At 41.5% G+C, this 25,822-nt stretch overlaps 2 protein-coding genes and 1 pseudogene across 6 annotated transcripts in view; 1 reads left to right on the top strand and 2 right to left on the bottom strand.

Moving 5' to 3' along the window:
- Nucleotides 1-9,532, bottom strand: part of Slc9b1 (solute carrier family 9 member B1) — a 53,977-nt gene extending 44,445 nt beyond the window's left edge. Inside the window, exons 1-4 of one of the 5 annotated variants that reach the window (XM_076575026.1) lie at nt 9,131-9,532; nt 8,449-8,896; nt 4,637-4,666; nt 779-869 (exon numbers count right to left, since the gene is read on the bottom strand). In XM_076575026.1, the coding sequence (XP_076431141.1) occupies nt 779-868 (90 nt within the window). In that variant the 5' untranslated portion in view covers nt 869; nt 4,637-4,666; nt 8,449-8,896; nt 9,131-9,532. Of the gene's footprint in view, nt 1-778; nt 870-4,636; nt 4,667-8,448 lie in introns of all 5 variants that reach the window. The other 4 variants (XM_042279968.2, XM_006970344.4, XM_015992608.3 and 1 more) reach the window with 4 other exon arrangements.
- A 10,142-nt stretch (nt 9,533-19,674) lies between these two features.
- Nucleotides 19,675-25,822, bottom strand: part of Slc9b2 (solute carrier family 9 member B2) — a 40,797-nt gene continuing 34,649 nt past the window's right edge. Inside the window, exons 12-13 of the mRNA XM_006970346.4 lie at nt 24,427-24,647; nt 19,675-20,019 (exon numbers count right to left, since the gene is read on the bottom strand). Coding sequence (XP_006970408.1) covers nt 19,989-20,019; nt 24,427-24,647 — 252 coding nt within the window. The 3' untranslated portion in view covers nt 19,675-19,988. The remainder of the gene's footprint in view (nt 20,020-24,426; nt 24,648-25,822) is intronic.
- On the top strand, nt 25,013-25,180 carry LOC121830676 (U2 spliceosomal RNA; annotated as a pseudogene).

Genomic DNA, 25,822 nt, shown 5'->3' with positions numbered 1-25,822 from the left:
CTAGATTAACAAAAGACTTAACGGTATACTCTCTATGCTCAAAAGACAACACTCCCCCTCTTCCCAGTTTCTTCAAAATACATAACCTTTGTTGATTTAAATTGCTGAAATTTTCTACCACACATAAGGAAATAAGCTATATTTGCCTTATTCCTAAAACATGCCCAATCTAGGTACAAAAAAATTCCTTTTCATCTGTCTCATCCTTTCTGCTCATTTTCTAGAACTCATTAAAATTTAATAGCCATTTCAAAATTATGTTTTCACTTTTTACAGACACATTGAAGAGAAATCTATATAATAATACACAAAATATAATTTTAAAAGAACAAAACAGTGTCTTGCTATGTAGCACGGGATGTCTGTAACTCAGGACCCTCTTGCCTCAGCCTCCCAGCTCCTACAATTACTAGTGTGGGTATCCTCATGCCAAACTGGATTTGTCTGTTTGTTTTTATTTTTGGTGTATACTTGCAAATGGTGTGTGTGTGTTTCATGCACTGGAGTGTGCAGGTATGTGTACCAGAGAAGGATGCCAGGTTTCTTCCTCTGTGGCTTTGTGCCTCAGTTCCTTGGCAGTTCTCAGTGAACAGGAGGCTCCCTGTTTCAGCAGGGCTAGCTGTCTGCCCATGGGTTTCCAGGCTATGCCTGTCTCTGCTCCCCAGTGCTGGGCTTCTAAGTTCATGAACCACACTAGGCTCTCCAGATGGGTGCTCAGATTCTCATGCTCAATATGGACTTAGACATCCTATGTTACAATGTAGTCTTAAGTTTTTACCTGAGTAATTGTCGTCAGTTGAGTAACTGTAGACGGTTGAGTAGTTGTAGATGGCTGGAAATCATCATTGTTTGATTCTGTTCTGTACATGCTAATATTTAAAAGAAAAATAATTTGAAAGAAAAGGCAAGTCTATAAATCGATATAAAAATGAATTTGGTTAAGTTACATTAATATTTAAAACATTTAAATAATAAAATTTTATCATATCCAAGTCAGATACCTTTATAGAAAAAGAAAATCTAAATGCTCACTTAAGGCCAGTCAGCTGCCAAGTCTGAGTACCTGAGTTCAATCCCTGGGAACCACATGGTAGAAGGAAGAATTGATTCCCACAAGTTACCTCCTATGTGTGCCGTCATACACACACACACACACACACACACACACACACACACACACACACAGAGTAATAAAAATTTTTAATATTGACTTAAAGTTATTAATCAAAGCTACAAAATCAAGCTTAAATTTTTTTTATTATGATTATTTATCCATGTGTGTGGTCAGAGGACCACTTGCTGGAGTCAGTTCTCTTTGTCTATGTGGATTCCAGGGATGAATTCAGGTCATCCCACTTGTTGGCAAATGCCTCTACCTACTAAGCCATTTCACTGGCCCCAAGTGCCTAAGTTTTAAAAGTTTTTGACATGAAGAAACATATTATTTCTCACCAATTTCATAATAATGTGCAATATATTAAAAGCATGTGGGAGATAATAAATTCTTATTTCAGTCACTAACTAGTGTGTTTCAAGCCTCCATGAGACTTCAAGAAAATTAAAATGAAACCTGGAGGAAAGCTTATACAGAACCTGAGGAAGTTTGTCTTTCACAATGGACCAAAATAAAAAGAGAAAGGTAAGCTGATGTTGAGGTGGAATACTTGAGAGAGAGTGCTGGGCTACAGTGAGGCTGACAGACACCAAGGACAGAGACCCAGAAGAGCCTACAGTGAACCAGGCACTTTACATTGACTGACCTAGACTGGATCAGCTTGAAACTAACAATGTTTTCCTGTGACAAGAAGAAGATAACCCTGACTGATGCCATAAACATCTGAAATTCTGCAGCTGGGTAATCTGACAGCCTCTGGGACCCTGACCCTGGTTTGGGGAGCTGCTGGAGTGACACCATCGCATTGCTGAAGTGAAGCTCAATTCCTATTGTACCCTCCTCAACCCAGGCTTTTGTCAGAGCCACGCTGACCCTAAACCCACCTGCATCCAGCTGGTGCCACAGTGAGTCAAGTACCACATCCAGTGAGGCTTCCTGGAGCAGCCACCCCAACCCCACCAGTCCACTGATATTTAAGTCACCCACTCCTGCTGCCTGTCTGCTAGAGTTGACTTGCCCCTCACAGCCAAAACTACCTGACAGAGCTATGCTTCTGCTTTTTTTTTTTTCTTTTCTTTTCTTTTTTTTCTTTTTTTTTTTTTTTTTTTTTTTTTTTTTTGGTTTTTCGAGACAGGGTTTCTCTGAGTAGCTTTGCGCCTTTCCTGGGACTCACTTGGTAGTCCAGGCTGGCCTCGAACTCACAGAGATCCACCTGCCTCTGCCTCCCAAGTGCTGGAATTAAAGGTGTGTGCCACCACCGCCCGGCTTGCTTCTGCTTTTTCACTAGCCACATCTCCCCTCCTGGGCCTGCCACACAGCCCTCCAGCCACACAGCCTAGGGAAGTTGCTGGGAACTCTGCTTTGGGGGGCTGCATGAGCCACACAGAGTCCTTAGCAAACTTGCTGCCACAGGATTCTCAACAATGATTTTCCACAGGAACCTCTGCCGACTCCACTATTGCGTCCCTCTGGAGCCAGAGCCAGTGCCACAGAAACAGTCTTCAGGACGAAGTCTCTCACAACACTGTTAGAAGTAGCAGGTCAATCAGATATTAATCAAATATCAACATATGGATATACGAACCATGAAAAAGTAGGGCAGCATACATCTCTAAAGGTAGTAACAGGGCCAAAGAAAAGAAAGATGAGGGTCCCAAAAGACTTCAAATAATGACTCTAGGAAAATTCAGTACACAAAAGAGTACACAGTGGGAATCTTAAAAAACAAACAAACAATGAAAACCATTTATAACATGAAAAAGAAACTCAGTAAAGAGAGGGACCACAAAAAGAACCAAATAATCTTGGATCTGAAATACTCAATAAGTGAAAATTAAAAAAATATAGTCAAGAGTTAAGCAATTAACGTAGTTTTCCAAAGAAGAAACACAAAGGGCCAAAAATCATTTTAAAAGGTGTTCAACATTCCTAGTAATCAGGAAGTGTAAATTAAAATGACTTTGAGATACCACCTCACCCCAGTCAGAATGGCTAGCATCAAAAAATCAGATGACAAATTTTGGAGAGGGTATAGAAAAAGAGGAACCCTAATCAGCTATTATGGAACAGATGAAAAGCTACATGGTCTCCCTATACAGATCCTAACCTCTAATATACACATGTCCATATGTAAACAGCTGTAAGCATGAATGTAGCATAACATTCAGAAAAGTGACCAAGAAAGGGCAATACTAGATGATGAGGAAGGATGGAATACAGGAAAAGAACATGTGTGTCATGAGAGAGGACATAAGCTAATTTTTCTAATTTCAATTATGTCAAAACTTCCCTCCCCCTTTGTGGTAGATACATGAAGAAAAATGTCATTGATAGTGAAAGTGTAAATCCTACACAAAACTCCATGGCTATTCTAACTGTTTACAAGTTGAATGAGATGTAAAGAGTTTGGAACTGGGCACGTGTTTGTTTGAGTGGCTACCTTAATATAGCTGTGTAATGCTTTTACTTCTGAGTTCATTACAGTAAAGAGATCTTATTTTTTTTTAAAGATTTATTTATTTATTATGTATACAGTGTTCTGTCTGCGTGCCAGATCTCATTACAGATGGTTGTGAGCCACCATGTGGTTGCTGGGAATTGAACTCAGGACCTTTGGAAGAGCAGCCAGTGCTCTTAACCGCTGAGCCATCTCTCCAGCCCCAAGAGATCTTATTTTTTAAAAAAGACTCACAACCACAGGCTAGGTGTCAAGTAGTAGAAAGGATTTCTGAACTGGATGTAGCTCATGTGAGATCAATTAATAAAAAAAAAAAAAAATCAAGGTATGACAGCATACACCTTTAGTCCCAGCACTTGAGAGGCAGAGGCCAGTGGATCTCTGTGTTTAAGGCCAGTCCAGTCTACAGAATAAGTTTCAGAACAGCCAGGGTTACACAGAAAAACCCTGTCTCAAAAAACAAACAAACAAACAAAAAAAAAAACCACTTTAAAACAAATGAAGTTATCACCATCACCAAACAAATATTTGCAAATTTAATTTATAGATGTTTCAGAAGAAGAGGGAAGGCATAGAAAAAGTATAAAATGAGATAACAGAAACAAAACTTAAGAAAGATAAGTGTTCAGACAAAAAAGTCTTAATGAATCCCAAACAGATTTGATCAAAAAAGGTCCTTTTTGGGGCAATTCAAAGTAAAAGACAAAGGACAAAGAAACCATTCTAAAAACAGAAAAATCAGTAGCACACATATGAGGGAATACTTATTAGACAAAAAGCAGATTTCTCAGAAGATTTTTACAGGCCAAGGGAATAAAATGACATATTCACATCCCTAAAAGAAAAAAAGTGCCAAGATTGGTGTGATGCACATGGGCTATTCCAGCACTTAGAAGGGTCACAAGCTTAAGGAAAGCCTGGGCTATATAACAAGACCCTGCTTCAAAAACAAGCAAATACTGCCAACTAAGAATAATTATACTCACCCAGACCTCCACAAGTTAAGTATTTCTAAGACAAGTAAAACTCAGGAAATTCATTGTCACAAGACTGGCATTACTTACCTTCCCCACCTCCCAAATGATTAAGGGATCCTATATACAGAAATAAAAGATAACATACCATAATTAAAATACATGAAAGTATAAAATGCACTAGTACAGCAGACACACAAAAGAGAAAATTAACAAATCTTATCAATACAGAATATAACCAAAGATAAACAACAGGAGACAAAGAATAAAGGATATATAAAACAATCAGAAAAAATAATGATAGAAGCAAATATTTACCTATTCATAATAATTAGACTAAATTTCTAGGTTAAAAGTTTTATGCTGGCCTTTAATCCCAGCACTTTGGGAGGCAGAGGCAGGTGGATCTCTGTGAGTTTTATGCTGACTAAACACACACACACACACACACACACACACACACCCCCAATGGCCCAAAGATATGATGCTCACAAGAAACTCAATTCATTAGTGTAGACACCAGGACTGGAAATGAAGGGATGGGAGAAGATATTTTCTTCAAGTCAAAAACCAAATGAAGAGAAAATACCTGATTATAGACTTTCAGACACAAATTGCAATGAGACACAGAGGTAACTATGTAATGATTAAAAGCAAATTTTAAAAAGAGGATGATGGTATTATTGTAAATATATATGTGCCCAAGGCTCCAACAACCAGTTATATAATTCACTCAATAAAAGCTGGGAGCTCAACTCTCCACTTACACCAAAACAAATCTCAATTAAGAAACTTCAAAATTAAACAATATGGACCCAACAGACATTTATAGAACATTTCATCCAATGGATGAAGAATACTCATTATTCTCATCAGCATATGGAATATTCTCAAGGATATGTCAGGCCATAAAGCAAGCCTCAACAAATTCAAAAAGTGGAAACCACAGCATACACCTTCTCTAAAGACAATGGCCTAAATCTAGAAAGCAACAAGAAGAGTTTTAATTTTTTAAGATTTATTGTTATTATTTTAAATTATGTTATATGTATTTATATCTTCATGTGGGTTTGTACATGTGTATGCATGTGCCTGCAGAGGCTAGAGACGTTAGATTCCCCTAGAGCTGGAGTTGTGGGAAGTCATGAGCTTTCTGACATCAGTGACCTAAACATGAATATGCATAATTATGGCCATCTAATGTTCAACAAAGATGACAAAAGCACACACTGGATAAAAGACAGTATCTACAACAAATGGTGCTGAGAAAACTAGATGTCCACATACAGAAGAAGAATGAAATTAGACCTGTGTATAAGCCGAGCAGACACCATAACAGACTGCTCAGTCTTCTGTCAGAGATCAGGCCCCAGTTTCAGTTTCCTGAGACTGAGCAAGCAGTTTCTGAAAGAACTACAAACAATGGACAATCTTCAACTATCCTGACAGCAGGGTACGAACCAAGCCTGGGCCATCCCCCACTATATCTCATGGCAATGACCAAACAGGGACAAATCCTTTCCCCCCTCCCCTTGGAACTTGACCAAACTTGCCCAAAGATGGTAAACTGTAGCACAGCCAGGCCCTGCTAACCTGAGCCAAGCAGAGATATACTAATGTAACTGCTGCTTGTTTAACCAATCATATCTGAGTGACCGAACTGTCCCTAAAACTCCCCTTAGCTGTGTATAAAGGAGCCTGCAAGCCTCTCTCTGGGTTGCTGTTTTGCCTTTTTGTCAGATGTTTGGCCCAGCATGCCAGAACTCTTACTCTCAAGATAATAAACGCTCTTGTTGATTGCAAAGGTGATCTTCTATGGGACTTCTCTTAAGACCCTAACATATATATCATCCTGAACAAAACAAATAACTCTAACTGGACCAAGAACCTAAATGTGAAACTGGAAACACTGAAACTGTCAGAAGAAACTACAGGCAATACCCTACAGGATATAGGTGTAGAAAAGGACTTTCTGAACAGGATCCCATTTGCCCAGGAACTAAAGCAAACAACTGACAAGTGGGACCTCATAAAACTAAAAAGCTTCTGCATAGCTAAAGAAACAATTTCGTGAAGAGGAAGCCCAGGGAATGGAAGTAAATCTACCAGCTATCATCTGACAGCGGGTCAATATAGAGAACAAAAAAGAATTCAGAAAACAAAGGGTTTTAAAAAATGACCCATTCAAAAATGGGTTAAGATCTGAACAGAGAATTGTCAAATGTAGACTGATTTCTAAATAGTCTTATTAAATAAAAAACACAGAGCCAAATATAGGGGTGAAAGCCTTAGATCAGGGAAATAGGAAAAACCACCAGCCAACCTTTCCTCACCAGCTCTATAGCTTCCAAATTCAAGTTACTTCCTGTCTACCCACACCTTTTATGCCTTGCTGTTCTGCCCTCTCATTGGCTCTCTTAGCCCAGCTACCTCACTTCTTCCTACACAGCTCTGTCACTTTCTGTCTGTCTGTACAGACCTCCAGGTCTCTATGATTGGTACTGGGATTAAAGGTATGTGTCACCACACTTGACTCTGTTCCCCAGTATGGCCTTGAAAACAGAGACCCTACCTGTTAAGTGATTAGGATTAAGGGCATGTGCTACTACCAGACTTCTTTGTTTACTTAAAAATGGCTTGCTATTTCCTTTGCTCTCCTGGCAAACTTTATTAAAGCACAAATAAAATATCACCACATTTCAGCACAAATAAAATATAACCACAGTCAAAAGAAAAAAAATGAATAAAGGTTCCCATTTTCCCCACATTTTCTCCATCATTTATTGTTGTTTTGTTGATCTTTGCCATTCTGATTAGGGTATGATGAAATCTCAGTTGTTCTGCTTTGTATTTCCCTCATTACTAGGGATGGTGAACATTTTTTGAGATATTTCTTAGCTACTCCTCAGGTAGGGGGTTTCAGGTCAGATCCAGGTCAGGTCATCAAGGTACTATGTCAGAAGTACATGGTGTCTTCAGCAACAGGGACTTAACTTCCACCTCTGGGCTGCAACCAAGGGCAAAAGCAATAGCCTATAATGTTTTGGAAGTCTCTTGGACAATCCTGACCAATAACTTAATTCAAGGGCTTCTCATGTCTGGTGTTGAGGGTTTTGTTAGATAGTATATAAACACTGTCATATATATGTGTATAAATACTTATATATATATACTAAATATTTGAGTATATTTGAGAGAGAGAGAGAAAGAGAGAGAGAGAGAGAGAGAGAGAGAGAGAGAGAGAGAGAGAGAGAAGACTTTTTTCCTTAATTACTAGGGAAGATGAACATTTTTTGAGATCCAGGAATTTGACCTCAGGTCATCATGCTTACACTGAAAATGATCTTACTCACTGAGCCATCTCCCCAGCTGTTACCTTTTATTTTTTGAGCCAGGGTCTCTCATTGAACATGGGACTCACCCATTGGATAGACTGGCTGTCCATCTGTCTTTATCCCTCCAGACTGGGTTATAGATACACATGATGCCTGGCATATGCAAGGTGATAGGGATCCAAATTCTGGTTCTTTTGTTTGCACAACAGGCACTTTATAGACTAAGCTATATTCCCAGCTTCCATAATGTACCTTTCATAGGCATTATAATGAAAATGGGGAATGATTTCCCCACATGCAATAGTAAGGATTTTTTTTTTTTTTTGGATACTGTTCCACAATTATTTGACTCATTAAATTCAATTTATCCCTGCAGAAAATCAGAAGTATGAGAGATTGCCTTTCTAGGTGCCAACTGCATCTTTCCATCAATCAATTTGATCTTTCCTGGGGTTTGAGGTACTGTATGGGAAAGTATACATAAGACTGGACTCTAAATATGCAAAAACAATTTTAAAGGCAACTATTTAGCATTCTTTTTGACGGTATGAAAACTGCTCAACCTACCTGATCTTTCAGGAGTTTGCAGTTTTAAGATAACTTGAGTTGTTCCTGCGGGGAACCTTACCACCTAGTAGTGACAAGCTTTTAAGGCATCTTAACAGGGTAGTATTCCAAGAACAGCGCCACCACAGAGCACCGTCAGGACTCCTGGATGCTGTGCCTAACACACTGTGCGTGCAATTACAGTCCTTAATCCTTCAAAAGCATTGATGGTTAATTGCTTGTCCACTGTGATAAGTCCAAAAGGAATCCCGGTCAGTTGGTGTGGGGGGAGGAACGAAAGGCTTCTTCTGGAAATCAGAAACTAATTCTGGAACACATCTGTAATCACAGGGGCACGTGGAGCTTCATCTCCCCGGATTCACCATTTGTACAAAACAGCGTCTGCCCAGTGGGTTAATTTTGCTGTCAGTCTTGATAGGAAGATTTCTTCTTGTCTTACTTTCAAGGGCTGTGGAGAGAACAAAAAACCAGAGACGCAGGCTGAGAGAGGAAAGAAATGAATCGGGAAGAAGACAGAAGGGGGCTTCCAGTGCGATGAGCCACGTGAGAAGGGAAGCGAAGGGAAGGAGGAGGCCTTCCTTAGCTAATGAACCGGAGGTGATAGCAGGAACAGTATCCCAGGGCCTGGAGCGGAAGAATGGAGAAAACAGGGCAGACCTACAATTCCTTTAGCAAGTCTCACCGGCCCAGGCACTCAGCAACCGTCGTCGCCGTCACAGGAGCCGCGCGCAGGCCAGGGCGTCAGGAGAGCCAGGGACCCAACCTCCAGGACGGAAACTGGGCTGCGACTTCCCGGAAGCAGAAGGGCGGGGCTCGGGGGCGGGGCCCTTAAAGGACTTCCTGGCCGAGACTCACGCTCTGAAATCCTTAATCACATGGATTTTATTTTAATACTTCTTTTAACCTTATTGCAAGGCCATTGTCTCTTTGTTTTTTTTGTTTTTGTTTTTTTGTTGTTGTTGTTTTGTTTTGTTTTGATTTTGGGTTTTTTGGCGGGTGGGGAACAGGTCTCATTAACATCCTGCTTCGGCCTCCCAAGGATTGTGATTATAGGTGGCTTCACCACACTAGGTTCTCTGGCTTCAAACCCAGCTCTAGATCACGAGGATATAACCGTCACTGCTTTCATTGCTCTACCCTGCTTGTTAGTTGAATTACATAGGAATTCTTAGGCAGTACGGATAAATCACTTCTGTCAATACTCAGCTTCAACCACGTTGGCTGCCCCTGAAGAACAGGTATGACATTATTGACAGACAGAAACGGATGGTTAAAACGAAACATTTGAGAGCTTTATGTAATTGTGATTGTTCTAAACATGACAATCACAATTTAACATGCTGTACAATGTATGCTATATGTACGAATTTATAAAGATTTTTTTATTTAAAAAAATCCCTATTTTCCCATAAACATGGATGTCAAAGTGTGTATTTGAAGTCAGAAAAGTGCTGTAAACAGAAAAGTAAAATGAAATATCTATCTTGTAAAAAAATCCATTTAAATTTAGGGAAACATCAAAATCTTTTCTTTAGTTAGAGCAACCATGTTCATGATATCTTCTGTTTATGCTCATTGGGTTTGTGGTTTACATTAGTACATTCCTAATATGAAGGCAGATTTGCAAGGAAAAATTTTAAAGTGTGAAAATGACTTTTAAGGTCCATAAATAAGCCATCAGATTCTATAATTCTTTAAGACTCCACTCAGGGCCCATTATCTCTTCTCTGGAAATAATTTGAATGACCTTGATCACCTTGTTTACAAACTCTCCGAAGAGATTTATAAATTAAAATTTGGAGCCAGGCAGTGGTGGCGGCGCACGTCTTTAATCCCAGCACGTGGGGGGGGGGGGCAGAGGCAAGTGGATCTTTGTGAGTTCCAGGCCAGCCTGGACTACAGAATGAGTTCTGGGACAGCCAGGGATACACTGTGAAACCCTGCCGGGGGACGGGACACACCTGATGGAAGAGAGTGTGATGATGAAGGCCAACAAAGAGCAGCATGAGTGGCAGGTGGCACAGAGAGGAGGAAATGAGTGATCTGAGAGGAGAATGTGCTGGGATGAGTAGGTTTTTACAGGGGATATTTGTAGCTTTGGCATCCCAAATAGCCCCATGCTCATTCTTTCTGGAATCCACACACCCTCTCTTCTCTACCCATGTGATCTATATGAGGTTGCCCTTCCCTCTCCAGCTCCCACACTCCAGGGATGAGGACAGCACAAGTAATGAGACAGCTTCTTCCCCTGTCAAGAAAAGGTTTCACACAGGAGACAGAACTGCCTAGTGAGGGCCAGCCAGTGTGTAGTGTGTATGGAAATCACTGTGAAAGGGTTCTCTTTCTGTGGGACTGCTAAACCTGGATGTTGGCAATCCCTGTGACTCCCAAGGAAAATCTAAATAATTAAGTAGCCATAGAAGACAGTCCAATTTCAATAGGGAAAGATAATGATCCACCTGCAATTTGATAACCACATTATCCGAACATCTGGAAGTAAATATTTTTCTGTTAGGTAAGTCAATAAAGCCCCCTTTTAAAAAGCCAAGTCAAGTTGTGTTTCCTTCACTCAAACACCAAATGAGTGTTTAATAAATGTCCCATAAAGACCATCACACCTGAATTGTACCTGAAAGACCTTCTGTGTAATATCAGATGTTTGAAAAGGCAATTCTGCATCCTTCAGATAAGGAAAGGAAAAAAAATTATATAGGAAGATTTTTCTGTTTTGAAAGGCATTGTTACATAGCATAATTTAGAGATTTTCATTAAAGGGAATGCTATATTTAAAGACCCGGGACTGAGTCCTGGGCCACTCATGCCATTCAGCTTATTCTATAATGCCTTCTGTGGAAGCTCTGAAAAATGCAGTTTATGGGACTGTAGCCCTAAAAACTTCTTATGCTAGGACACACACAATGTGCATTAGTCATCTTGCTCACATCCCTAGGGCATCACGGATGCAGAGGGCCTGACTTCAGTAAGCCAGCATCCACAAGAAGACTGTGCAGCAGTTGTAACTGCCAAGAGAGGAGTCCATGTCAGAGGGAGTGCGTCTTTTCGGGGAAAATAAAGTAGACCTGTGTCGGGTACCTTCTCCACTCTGTCTGCTGAGTGGCTTTGGTTTCTCACTGGGAGGCTAAAGACAGGGCAGCCAGAGTCTGCAGCAAAGTAACAAGAGTGAGACAAGAAGCTGATGCCTGGCAAGTCAAAGAGCCACAGCTCCTCCAGGCGTGGTGGCACACGCCTTTAATACCAGCACTCAGGAGGCAGAGGCCAGTGATCTCTGAGTTCACTGCCACTCCATAGCAAGTTTCAGGCCAGCCAGAGCTACTTGTTGATACTCTTTCTGGGAAAAAACAAACAAACAAATCACAGCTCAAGTGCTTTGAGTAGGCATAATATTGTCCAGTGTACATATCGGATGTCTCTTAGCCTCTCAAGAGTGCTAACCCAGTCCAAAACTTTGAGGACTAAAACAAAAACAAGGAAAACCCCACCCTAACTAACAGTAACATGCACACACAGCACTTCAACCTGTACTAGGCATACACACCTGGCATTCCACCTCCATTCACATTTGCACCACCACACTCCACTCTACACCCCCAGGCAGAAGTGGGTTTGAAATAATTTACTGAGATTTTTTTTTTGTATCTGTGTTTATTAGGGAGAACGGTTTATAACTTTTTCTTTATATATTCCTCCATCCCTCCTTCTCCTTCTCCTTCTCTCCCTCTCTGTTGTTTCCCTCTTGTGTCTTTGGTATCAGGGTATACTGTCTTCATGAAGTTTTATAAAAAAAAAAAAAAAAGTTAAATAAGTATTGGTGTTAATTCATAGGAATAAGGCAAGTATTCACTTTTCCTCTTTCATTCAGTACAATGGAGCTAGAACAATAAAAGAAGTAAATAAAAGGCATATAAACGCAGCACCATGAGTTCTGGGTGCATGGGGAGCAGCTACAGATCTGCCCCAGGACACTTTTCCCAGGCGGGCAGAGATCAAGCGCCAACCAGCACCGGGAAATCATGCACCATTATGATGAACGAGTATATGGTAGGGAAATGGGAGAGAGAGGCAGAAAGGGCCACGTGCTGAGGAGAGAGGCAGATCCGAAGAGTTGAGGCTGGTGAGGAATCAGGTGACATGGGTGGCCTTCTTGCCACCCAGGGCCATGGTGATGTCTGGGCCTGGGCTGCTGCCCAGGGCCATGTCTGGGTCTATGGCCCTAATGCACCTGTGGTGGTCTGTGTTGATGTTCATGGCTCCTATTACCATTGAGGGCCTTGGGGATGCCCAGAGGCTGGGCCACCACCTGTGACCATGTCAGTCCAAGAGATGTGGGAAAACTGGCAGGCTACCACCCAGGCCCAGAGCCAGGGCTATATGTTGGCCCACCCTAGCATCCACCCCATCTATGAACCAGTAGAGCATGTGAAGGGGTTGGGCCTGCAAATCCAAAGCTGCGGGATGTCCCAAAAGGAGCCCCAGTGAGGGCCCAGTGTCAAGGGTGCAGCAGAAGCCAGAAGCCTCGAACCAGACCAATGACTCATTGCAATGAACTCTTACAAGTAAAGATGTACGGATTAAGGTGTATACAGAGTGACTCACTGGGCCACACTACACCTTCCACACTGAGACGTGTGTGTGTGTGTGTGTGTGTGTGTGTGTGTGTGTGTGTGTGTGTGTGTGTGCATTTTCGTTTTGGTCTTTGTGGGTTTTTTGTTTGTTTTTCTTTTAAATTTTATTTTGTGTTGTGGGGGGAGGTTGCAAGATCAGAGGGTAGATATGAAGGGATAGAGAGATGAATGGGATCAGGATGCATGATATGAAGTCCACAAAGAATCAATAAAAAAGTCATAAAAGGGGGATATAAATAGAAAAAAAAAAAGAAGTCCAATTATGCTGCGGATGATTGTTAAATAAAACACTGATCAGCCAGTAGCCAGGCAGGAAGTATAGGCAGGACTAGCAGAGAGGAGAAAAGGAAAGGACAGGAAGGCAGGGAGAGAGACATCAGCTGCCATCCAAGGAGCATCATGTAGAGGCAACAGGTAAAGCCATGGAACACGTGGCGACATACAGATTAACAAAATTGGGCTTAGTATTAGAATAAGAGCTAGACAATAGTAGTCCTGAGCTAATGGCCGAGCAGTTTAAATAATATAAGATTCGGTGTGTTTATTTTATAAGTAGGCTCCGGGACTGGCAGGGCTTGGGAGCTGGAGAGAAATTCTCCAGCTACACATTTATCTTATTATCTTATTATCCAGCTACAATTATCCTTATTTACAGATATTATTCTGTACACAAAAGATCCTGAAGACTCCACCAGAAAACTCGTAGATATGATAAATACTTTCAGCAGAGGCAGAATACAATATTAACATACAAAGAACAGTAGCCTTCGTATTAACAAATAAACATACCGAGGAACAAGAAAGAGAAGCCCATTTATAATTGCCTCAGGAAAAAAATACTTAGAATAAACTTAACCAATAAAGACTTTGAAAAAAAAAATCAAGAAACAAATTGAAGATACTAGGAGATGGAAAGCTGGCCCATGCTCATGGATTAGAAGAATTCACCTTGTGAAAATGTTTATACTGCCAAAAGCAAAATATAGATTCGATAAAGCCCCATTAATAGCTCAAAGCCTTTTTTAAAGTGTATTTCATCTTATACTTTTTTTATTAAAAATTTTTGCGGCCGGGCGGTGGTGGCGCACGCTACACAGAGAAACCCTGTCTCAAAAAACCAAAAAATAAAAAAAATAAAAAAAAAAAATTATTCATTTTACATACTAATCACAGATCCCCCTCTTCCCTCCTCCTGCCCCTTCAGCCTCTCCCCCAACCCATCCCCCACATTCCTATAAGGTAAGTCCTCCCATGGGGAATCAGCAGAGCCTTATACATTCAGTTGAGGCAGGTCCAAGCCCCTCCCCCCTGCCTCAAGCCAAAGCCATTCTTCACAGAAGCAGAACAAAAGTGTAAAACTCAAGTGTAAGGGACCTTGGAGAGCCAAATCAACCTGATCAAAAAGAACAGTGATGGAGATGTTACCATACATGATTTCAATTTTACTAGACAGGCACAGTAAGAAGAACAGCACAGTCCTGGCACTAACAGAAATCCCGAACAGGACGTAACAGAGGTTCCCATTATAAACCTATGCAGTAACCACCTAATTTTTGACAAAGAAGCTAAAAATACACACCATAATAAAAGACAGCTTCTTCAACAAACGGTGCTGGGAAAATTGGATGTTGACATACAGAAGAAAAAAGATAGATCCTGTCTCTCACCATACATAGTATTTTTAACCATAGTGTAATAAAAGAAAGTGTTTAAACATGCTGTTTAAGTAATTCTTGTCTCAAAGAAACAAAACTGGGGGGAAACTGACTGAGGAAAGCTCTTCGTATGTGCTTATCATAGCTCATCTAAGATGATGAAACATTTTCTTTAGCTTCTTGAAGCCCCTGTCCTTTGTTTGCACGTGTCTCTCAGCCAGTGAGATGGAAGGCCCAGGAAACTGCAGGTTCATACAGCAGGACAGCATGCAAGGAACCCAAGGCACTGAACCTTCTAGTCATCCTAGCCCTGAACCCAGATGGGTTTGAGGGAGGAAGAGAAAACTTCCCGGTGGCTAAGGTCTAGTTCTGGCACTCATCTGTCCCGTGTGGTCAGGTCTAACACACACACACACACACACACACACACACACACACACACACACACACAAACACACACACACACCTTCAGCTACAGCACACAAGCATCTTGGCTACACTGGGTCTGGTGTGGTGGAGTGCCCCCAGCTTGAATGGAAGTCTGAAAAGGAACAGAGTTAAACAACAGGAAATCAAGTTGATTGAAGAAAGCACCTATGAAGCCAAAAGGGAAGGACTAGATCTGGTCTGCTCTCTTGGTTGGCCAGAGACTTGCAGGTTGATCTGATTGGTGTGATTAGGCAGAGTGACTATGTAGGTCATGCGTGAATGTCCTACATAAACCAGGGTACTCAGTACATGTTTGGCACACTTTGCCGTGGCCTCTTGCACTGTGAAGGCTACAAAACAAAGCTATCCAATTCCCAGCCTCCTTTGTTGCCAGGGCTGGCCTGTCACACAGATCTGGCCATGGAGGCGCAGGCTGCACTTTCTGAGGGCTTCTTTCCTGAAGGTAAGGTGATGCCGCTCAGAAGGTTCTGGCTTCTGCTCCCCTTTCTGAGCAGCAGCTGTGGTGTGGGTTTGAGAGTCGGATGCACATGGGCAGGGCAGAGCTCCTGAAAGGAGCTGGGCCTTCCAGGCTGGCTTGGGGTGACTCCTCTGTATTCTGTGGGTGCAGAAACTTCTGATCATTGCCTGTCAGTGTTTTGTGTTTGTTTGCTGCTGATATTACCTGGAGCTGAGTGATTCTTAACAGTCATATTGGTTAGGGAAGAAAAAAGAGGATGGGGAGACAAGGAGGAAGAGGATGAGGAAGAGCAGCAGGAAGGGGAGGGAGACAGGAGAAGGAAGAAGAGGAGGAGAAGAAGAAAGAAGAGGGAGAAGAATAAGGAAGAAGGAGGAGGAGGACAAGGAAGAAGAAAGAAGAAGGAGGAGAAAGAAGAGGAGGGAGAGGAGGAGGAGGAAAACAACCAGTCTAGCAGGGGGCTGGGCAGTCACTTGAATGTTTGTCTCCCATGCCACAGGCCTGGGCTTCGGTCTCTAGCACCTCATAAAGCCCTTTATGGCGGCACATGTCTGTAACCCCAACTTAAGTAGTGTGGATGAAGAATGATCACAAATGCAAGATTACCCCTGGCTACCTAGCAACTGCAAGGCCAACTTGAGTTACATGAAATTCTTACTCAAAACAGTAAAAATCAACTGCCAGAATGGTTTTTAAAAATGCCTATGGCATATCATATGTAGCTGAATTAAGCAAGACCTACAAAATGCAAACCTAGCTGTGCTCTTATATGGAAAAGGAGGATAAAACAGCAGCTTTGCCGTGCATGTATTGAAGAAGGGTGTGGGGTATAAGTGCAGTAGCCCAGTGCTTGCCGCACACCAGCTGGATGAATGTCTGCATACAGAGGGCACTCAGAGGAACGCAAGTGTAACTGGTAGTATTAGTAGCCTTTTCAACTGGTTGCCTAGATCTTTAGTTTCTCCCTGTGTCTATGGAAGGCTCTTGCTGGTTGGCATTGCTGTTCTCTGTTTTATGAAGTGCCTAATGCTGAGTGCTTGCTTTAGTAAACATGCCTTGTCTTCAACTTTTGAGAGTTTTGGAAGAGACTTGTCAATAAGAGAGTTCTCTAATTGAGATTAACTCCAATCCCCCCTTTTCAAGGCTGTCTTCTTCAGTCTTACTTTATGCTGGCATCTTGAACAATCAATGTCACTGTCTATGAGCCCAAGTCACAAGGTACTGCACATACATGCCTGGACCACTACATCTGGTTTATATGATGCTGGGACCAGCCTTGTATTCATACATGCTGCCCAACATTCCGCCACCTAAGCTGCATCCCAGCTCCACCTCTTTCATTTTTATTTGTTTGTTTGGACTGTGCTTTTCATTTTCTTTAAAAAATATTTATTTTTCTAACAGTTCTTCTTAATAGTGTATGGAGGTTTATCCATTCACCTGTGGGAAGATATTTTGATTGTTTCTAAGTTTTGGCAATTATGAATACCAGAAACACACATGAATAGCTTTTTGTATATATACATTTTTAACTCCTTTGAGTAAATACATTGAGCCAATCACTTGAACACATGATAAATATGTTTATTTTACTAAGAAAGTATCAAATTGTTCTCAAAATGGCCACACTATTTTGCATTTCTATCAGCAGTGAGGGGCCTGTTGACCACGTCCTTGTTAGAATTTACTGTTTACAAGTATTTTAGATTTTGCTCATTCTAACATAAGAACATAACAAGAAGCATGTGATAGGTTTTTATTTAATGTGTAACTTCCCTAATGATACATGGCTGTCTTAGCTGTCACTTGTCTGTCTTCTGAGAGTGAACTACCTGATCCATTCCCATCTGTCTCCCAGGGTCATTACGTTACTTCTTTGTTTGGCGGGAGGATCAAGGTGGGCCCACGGAGTTGTGTGTCTACACAGGTGAGAGGACAGCTACCCACAGCTGGTTCTTTCCTTCCCACCACGTGTGTTCGGGCTCAGGCTTGGTGGCAAACAGCTTGACCTGGAGCCATCTAGACAGCCCTTTTTAAAGGCCATTCTCAAATCAGATTGTTTGATTTCCTTCCTGCTGAGTTTAAGAGTTCTATAAATGTAATAAAGATTTCAAAAAATATTTCATTAAAGAAAAAGTATTTTTCAGAAACAGAAAAGAAAAAATATTTTTTGTGTATTTTGGATACTAGTAATCTATCGGATATGTAGGTGTTTTCTCTCAAATCTGTGGTTTTTTATTCTTTTAGCCAGTCTTTTTTCATTTTAAAAACAGACAACTTTTGTTTTGTTTTGTTTTGGTTTTGTTTTTTATTTGTTTGTTTTTGAGGCAGGGTTACACTGTGTAGCCCTGGCTGTCCTGGAGCTCACTCTGTAGACCACACTGGCTTCAAACTCAGAGATCTGCCTGCCTCTGCCTCCCAAATTCAGGGATCAAAGGTGTGCACCACTGCCCAGCACAAAATGTGTATGTGTCAGCAGTTTTCAACCTGTGGTTCGTGACCCCTTTGTGGGTAGAACAACCCTTACGCAGGGATTGCCTAAGAACATTGGAAAACATGAATATTTACATTAAGGTTCATAACAGTAGCAAAATTACAGTGATCAAGTAGCAAGAAAAATAATTTTACAGTTGGGGATCCCTACATGAGGAACTGGATTATAGGGACGTAGCAGTAGGAAGGTTGAGAACCGCTGGTGAATGCGCACCACATGTGTGCCTGGTACCTACAGCAGTCGAAAGAGGGTGCCAGATCCCCTGGGACTGGAGTTTCAGATGATTGTGAGACACAATGTGGGTGCTGAGAATTAATTACACTAGGGTCCTCTGTAACTGGTGAGTCACCCTCATCCCAGGCCAGAGTCTTGGAGAGCAGAACTTCTGAGCAGGAATAGAGTTTGATATATTTGTGTTTAATTCTATGGACTGTGCTTTTGATTTGTATGTAAAGAGTCACTGCCTAATCCAAGGTGACGTGTGTTTTATTATCTTCATTATCTACATTTCTGTCCATGACTTCTTTTGTCTTTTAAGAAGGGCTCTTGCTATGTTGGCCTGGCAGGTCCTGGGCCAGTGAGAGCATGCCATCCTCCCACCTCAGCCTCCTGAGTAACTGGGACCACACCTGTGCACTGTCATTCCTGGCTTATGAAATGCTCATGGGTGTCCAGGTGTCCAGCATCAATAGCTGATGGGTCATCATCTCTCCACTGAGGTACCTTTGTCCCTTTCTCAAAGGTTACATGGCTGCATGTGAGTGTGTCCATCTATAGGCTACTTTTTCCTTCCCATTGATCTATTTGAAATTTGAAACAAATTGTTAAAAACCCATTTTATGATACCAAAAAGAAAACTTCAATATGTGCAAAAAGTAAAAAAAAAAAAAAAAAAAAAAAAAAACAAGTATTTTTTACCATGATGTAATGAAAGAAAATAGTCATGTAACATACTGTCTAAATACATCTTGTCTCAAAGAAACTAGCACTGGAAGAAACTGATTTAGAATGGAGTACAGTGAAAACTCACTCCGTGTACCAGACACATCACACCTGGGCAAAGATATGTGCGTAGAAATAGTGATAGCTTCCAAGTATTTTGAACAAACTGAAGAACCTTGGGAAATATGGTAAGAATTGCTTAGCACCTCTAATTTAGATAGATTCTATTAGCTGTTCTTGTTCTGCCAGAAAAAAATATTCCTTAGCTTCTGATTTGAATTACACTAAGTTGAAAAAAATTAAATTGGGAAAATTTCTGTAGTCATGTTCTGTTCTCACCTAAGAAACAGTGTCTCTTGTTTTAAATCCCATTATCTCCTACTTTTCTCATTCTTTTCATGTTCTCTGGTCTTGTCACATACATATGGACACTGGCATGTGCCCCACATCCATTACTCTCCCTCTTCTTGCCCCCCCATCAGCCCCCCTTGTTCCCTTAGACAGTTTTACTTTCATTCCACATAGATTTAAAAAAAGAAAAAAACTCCCACTTTGAATGTTCATAAAAGGACAGCAGAGTTCCAATTTAAAAAAATTTTCTTTCATTGCTTTTTGTTGTAAAAACTTTTTAATATTATAAGAAGAAATGTTTCAAGATTTTTAACAAAACTGTGAATGTTTCATTTGTTAAAATTATCTTCTCTCATTTTCTAAAGTAGCCTATTCCCCCATCTCTCTCAGGAAGCAAATCCCTGAGGTACTGTAAGCAGCATAAACGTTTTTAATTTTTTGCTTATGAAATCTCATGGGAAATGTCTCATCTGAAACGAAGGGAAATAGAGTTGTCCTGGTTGAAGGTGAGCCCAAACCTTTGGGTTGGGATGGTGAACGTGGCAGGTACATCAAGCTTCTGGAATGGACTCCCCAGGCTTCCTAAAACAGATGAAAAGAACTAGTATTGGAAAAAGACCAAGCTACTTAGATGGACAACTGCATTTCCTATCTTTTTCCTGACACAAAACAACTTTTGCACCTGAATCTTGTATTATATTTAACATATTTATCTATTTATTTATTATTTATTGTGCTTGCATGTGCTCATATGTGCTTACATGCCACAATGTGGTGTATGGAGTTCAGAGGACAATATGATGGAACTGGTTCTTGTCTTCTACCATATTGGATCCAGGAGCAAACTGAGGTTGTCAGGCTTCGGAGCAAGCACCTTTACCTCCTGACCTAGCTTGCTGACCGTGTCAGTCAGGGTTTCTATTGCAGTGAAGAGACACCATGACCATGCAACTCTTATCAAGGAAAACATTTCATTGGGGCTGGCTTACAGTGCAGGGGTTTAGTCTGTTATCGCAGTGGTGTGTGGCAATGGTGGTATGCAGGTAGACACGGTGCTGGAGAAGGAGCTGAGAGTTCTACATCTTGATCCTCACTCAGGCAGCAGAAACAACTGTGTGTAGCACTGAGCTGAGCAAAGGAGACCTCAAAGTCCAACCCCACAGTAACACACTTCCTCCAACAAGGCCACACCTACTCCAACAGAGCCACACCTCCTAATAGCGCCACTCCCTTTTGGGGCATTTTCTTTCAAACCACGAAACTGTCCCTCTTTTTAAATTCATCATAAAGATCTGCTATGGCTTGGATTTAAAATGCCCCCAAAGGCCCATATACTAAAGGGAGCAATAAGAAGTGTGTCCTGGAGGGAAGTGTTAGCACCCTGGAGATGGACCTTTGAAGGGATTTGGGAACTCAGGCTCAATCTTGTCTCCTTTTGATTACTAGCAGTGCAGTGAGCAGTTTTGCTCTATCACACACTCCATGCCATGTGCTCACCTTCACCCCAGGCTCAAAAGCAATGGAGCCAACTGCTGCGGACTGAAACCTTTAAAATTCTAAGTTAAAATGATGTCTTCTCTATAAGTAGACACCCCCCCCCCCCCCCCCCCGCAGGTAGCTTGTGACGTCAATGAAAAGCTGACCAATACAAGGTCTAATTCAAATTACAACCATTTCTTCAGTGGCAATGAGAGCTTGTCCTGTCTATTATAGTACCTTTCCACCTTCTGCATGATTTGGATATGTGTATAAAGATTGGAAGTTGTTTTCGACCTTGTTTTAAAAGATTAGAGCCAGTGAGATAGCTCAGCAGTTAAAGGTACTCATCACAAAAACTACGGACTTGAGTTCTATCCCTAGGACTCACGTGGTGAAGGGAGAGACCCAGCTCCTGTCACCTGTCCTCTGACTTCCAAATACATTCCATGGAATGAGCACACACACGCACGCACTCACACACACACACACACACACACACACACACACACACGCACGCACGCACGCATGCACGCACGCACGCACGCATGCACGCACGCACGCACGCGCGCGCACACACACACGCGCGCACACACACACACACACACACGCACGCACACACACGCACATGCACGCACACACGCACGCACGCACGCACGCACGCACTCACGCATGTATGCACTCCAAATAAATGTAGTAAAAGAACTTTTTTTTTAAAAAAAAGGATTGCATAAGGTTGTTGTAATGGTGTCAAGCAAATCTTTGTTCTTTTTGAACTGCTAGTTAGTTCCTGAAAGAAGGACAAAATGACCTTTGGGTAAAAGCTGGGAAGATGGGCCTTTTGCAGGGGGATGCTGACTATCACACCACCATTCTGTGCTCCAGAAGTGATGGACCCCTAGAGATGTAAATGCTTTATGTCTATGTAAGGAAGATGAAGGGCTCCTCAAAAAGTGGAATTTTGGAATTCTCACAAAGCCTGAGAGTCAAGCTTGACATGAGTTAGTCCATTGTGTGTGTTAAAAAGTGTGATAGTGGGTTTGCAAGTTCTTTCACTGGGTAAAGGTACTTGCCACCAAGCCTGATGGCCTGAATTTCATCCCCAGTACCCGCCTAGTGGGTACAGAGATTCTCTTCTGACCTCTACAATTGGCTGTCACGTTTATTCCCTGTACAAATAAATAATTAAATATACAGGAAATCTATCAAAATATAATTTAAATTGAATAAAAGGTAGGAGGACATGTACATGTTATATGTAAATACAGTATTTTGTATAAAGAATTTTGGCATCCATTCATCTTAGTATATGAGGAGGCTTTGGAACTAATCTACTGATACCCAGAAATAACTGTATTTGTTGACCAGACGTAGTTTCAGAGTCTGAAAAAATAGATAAACAGATAGATATTAGGTTTATGGTGACCATCACAGTGCACCTAACCAATAATGTTTGCTTCAACCTTTACCACATATCCAACCTTTGGTATAAATCTAGTCAATAGTCTGAGCACAGCATTCAGGAAATACTAAATACTATGCCAGAGAATTATAATTTTTGACATCTAAATGAACCAGTTAGGACCAGAGTTTTGAACCTAAATGTCACAGGAGAACAGCCTACAACAGTAGTCTATAAGAGAAGAGCAGACAGAACTGGGGTCACAGATGTGAGCTACCATGCATGACCCCCCTTTACAGTTCATAGGCTGGAGCTGGGGTTACAGATGTGAGCTACCATGCATGACCCCCCTTTACAGTTCATAGGATGGAGCTGGGGTTACAGATGTGAGCTACCATGCATGACCCCCCTTTATAGTTCACAGGATGGGGTCAGAACAGCCACAATTCACCTACTTACCACACATGTCAAATATATTGCAAGATTAAAATGCACCTTGAATTCTAGGTGAAAAAAGTTACCTTGGGTATGAAAAGTAAAAAACAAACACCTGAGGTACATGCACAACACCATGAAACTGAAAACTGTATTTGAACACGGTTACTCACTAGGCAACAGGTGACCTAGAATGAAGAACTAATGGGTGATACACAGAGGTCAAAGATGCTCTGTTGGAATGTGGTATAAATTGTGGTCTATGCAAGTAGGACTTTCCTCTCATTCCTTCTCTTCTGGCATGTTATAACTTCTTGAAAAAGAAAGTATCTTTTTCTGAGAGCTCTTGCAAAGGTTTTGCTGTGTGTGTGTATTTGTATGTGTGCTCTGCATGGTTGTGTGGAGACTGGAGGCAAATGTTGAGTATTTTGCTCTATTACTCTTTACTGAGTTTTTGAGACAGAAGCATTCATTAAACCTGTTGCTCACTGATTGGCTAGACTGGTTACTTAGCAAGCCCCTGGGATTCACTTATCTCTGTCCACCCTCCAACTCCTGCCTCCCACCAGCACTAGAGTTAAAGGCCTACATTGCTACATCCATTTTTTTTACTGGTATTGAGGTGTTTTTATTGGTGTTGAGGTGCCCATGCTGCAAAGCAAATACCTTAGCGACTGGGCTATATCCCTAGTCCCTATAAGCTTTTTTGAGATATGGTCTCTATGTGTAGCCAGGCTGATCTAGAACCTACTTTGTAGCCCAGGCTGGCCTTGAACTTGTGGGTAAGCCTCCTGCCTCAGTCTCCTTGAAGCTGGGGTTGTAGAAATAAGTCACCAAGCCTAGTAAGATATGATGTTAAGTAGTGGTAGCACTCAATGTAAGGATATCTCTGGCCTCCGAGTCTTTTGTTCCTTGAAGACTTAAAGGTGAGCCAGAGACTCTTTTCTATCTCCTTATAGTTGATAAAATCATCAGTACAAGAGAGAGGAAAGATATGTCCAATTTCCACATCAGTTCCTTAGAAATAAACTGACTTAGGCTACGTGTGGTGGTGCACACCCATAATCCCAGCACTTCAGAGCCCCAGGAGGATCACAAATTCCAAGCCAGCTTGGACTATATACTGAGCCCTTGTCTCAAAAGACTATAAATAGCACAGTTTCCATCTTTCTTCCTGCTTCCTGGGGTCTTGGAAGGACAATGGTACAGATCTATCTTTAACCTCTGTCCTGAACTGTGGTGTGGCAGAGCTGCATGACAGATAGGTACTAGTCGTAGAGACGCCCAGGAGCAGAAAGCCTGTGTCAATAAGACCAATCAGTTTCAACACTTCATGGAAGGCAGCAAGGCAGACAGGGCGGGAACAGGACAGAGCAGCAGGGCAATGGGACAGAAACTGTTGACAGGAAGAAAGGAAGAGGAACCAAAACTGATCCGCAGCCTAAGAGACTGGAGACCACCAATCATGAAACTGGCAGCTAACAGTAACTGAGAGCAAGCTCTGGGGAACAGTAGAGATGTGGATCTTGGTCTTTCCTTAGTTTCTCCACTGCAAATTGTGTTTGGTCCTAATACATTTAGAACCTCAACATCATATATTTCAATTTCCCTCCTGATACAGTTACCTTCTGGAAACAGTTCTCTAGCCACTGCAATCAACAGTTTCCTTTTCTTACCTCTGAACGTGTGCAGAAGTCTCTCCTTGAACTTCCTCTTCATTTTGATGTTCAAATTTCTGAAGAAGTCTGGGACCCAGCAAACCAATCAGTAGACTTCCAATTGGTGCTGTGATGAGGATGGACAAAAATGCCACCGTCAACACATCCATTCCATATTTTTCTAACTGCTTTTCTCCATGGGTTCGTGCTGTGTCCAGAGCCACAGACCCAATGGCAGCCTATGAACAGGATTGGAAACGTAAGACAAGCGCACGTTTTTAAAAGTGACATTTTATCGTTTGGGAAAACAAGCTGCGTTTCCTTTTGCTTGACTAATTCAACTTAGTCTTCTTTCAAAGTGTATTAAAGTTGGTTTGATTATCAACAAAGTCCCCCTGCCCTTACATGGAGAGTAACGTTTATGTTATAGGTATACATGGGTCATGCAGTATCAGGTCTGTGCATTTCAATTTGTTGGGGGAAAACAGACCCACAGTATTGATCAAATATTGTTGTACGTGATACATTTCTCTTACAAAAGATGGAAGTTACTGTTTGTTTTTTATTTTAACTTTAAGAATTTGTATTAATAAAGAAAACACTTATCATGTCTCAGTCTTTTGGCTAAGATCAAGCCTGGTACCTGTTCTTATCACTTTAATAAATAAAAAGCTTACAGGGGTGGTTATAGTTATTATTTAGAAGTGGGTGAAATTTTAAATCAGTATGTTTTCTAGGAGCATACACTAATTCTCAAACAGTATGAAACACGGAAGTGGTAGGGACCTTCAAAATAATGTTACATTTATTAGTTATTTGGTGAATTCTTTGCCCCAGCAGTTGGTGCAGTGTTTTGTTTAATACATATCTGTTGGAATGTATTGTGAAAATGCTCATTTTCTCTTAGAGGCAAAATACAATACTATTAGCTCACACAGGGAAAGGTACATTGATCCATCTGACTGACTCCTTCTAGCAAGTGAAGAGCAATGTTTGCTTCTAAGATAACAGAGCAAGAGAGAAAAGGTGCGCCAGTCACACAATGGCAGAATCTAGGTGCCCATAGGTATCTGAAGTCCCTTTGTTCTTCTATCCCGGAACTCCTGGGTTTCAGCTGGTCACATTGCTGACAAAACAGAGATCTCATGTTTCTAGTGTCTTTAGATTAACTGCGTATCTATGTTCTGACCACTGAGCGATGAGTAGAGATGAGACAAATGATGTAGATTGTTACCCAAAACAGAGCGAACCACATGCCCGCCCCCTCCCCACTGGAGGAAAATGGCAGCACCAGATGAGCCTATGGGTAAGAGGCACATGCCGAGAGTGACAGCCACCTTATCAACTCCAGAATGTCCATGCTAGACTGCTGGAAAGAAAGAAAAGAAAGTCTAGCTCATTCAGTTCCTTTGCT

Source organism: Peromyscus maniculatus, chromosome 6 (assembly GCF_049852395.1).
Source record: "Peromyscus maniculatus bairdii isolate BWxNUB_F1_BW_parent chromosome 6, HU_Pman_BW_mat_3.1, whole genome shotgun sequence".
Classification (NCBI taxonomy): domain Eukaryota; kingdom Metazoa; phylum Chordata; class Mammalia; order Rodentia; family Cricetidae; genus Peromyscus; species Peromyscus maniculatus.
The sequence above is the reverse complement of the archived record's forward strand: the minus strand, read 5'-3'. Positions and strand labels throughout refer to the sequence as shown.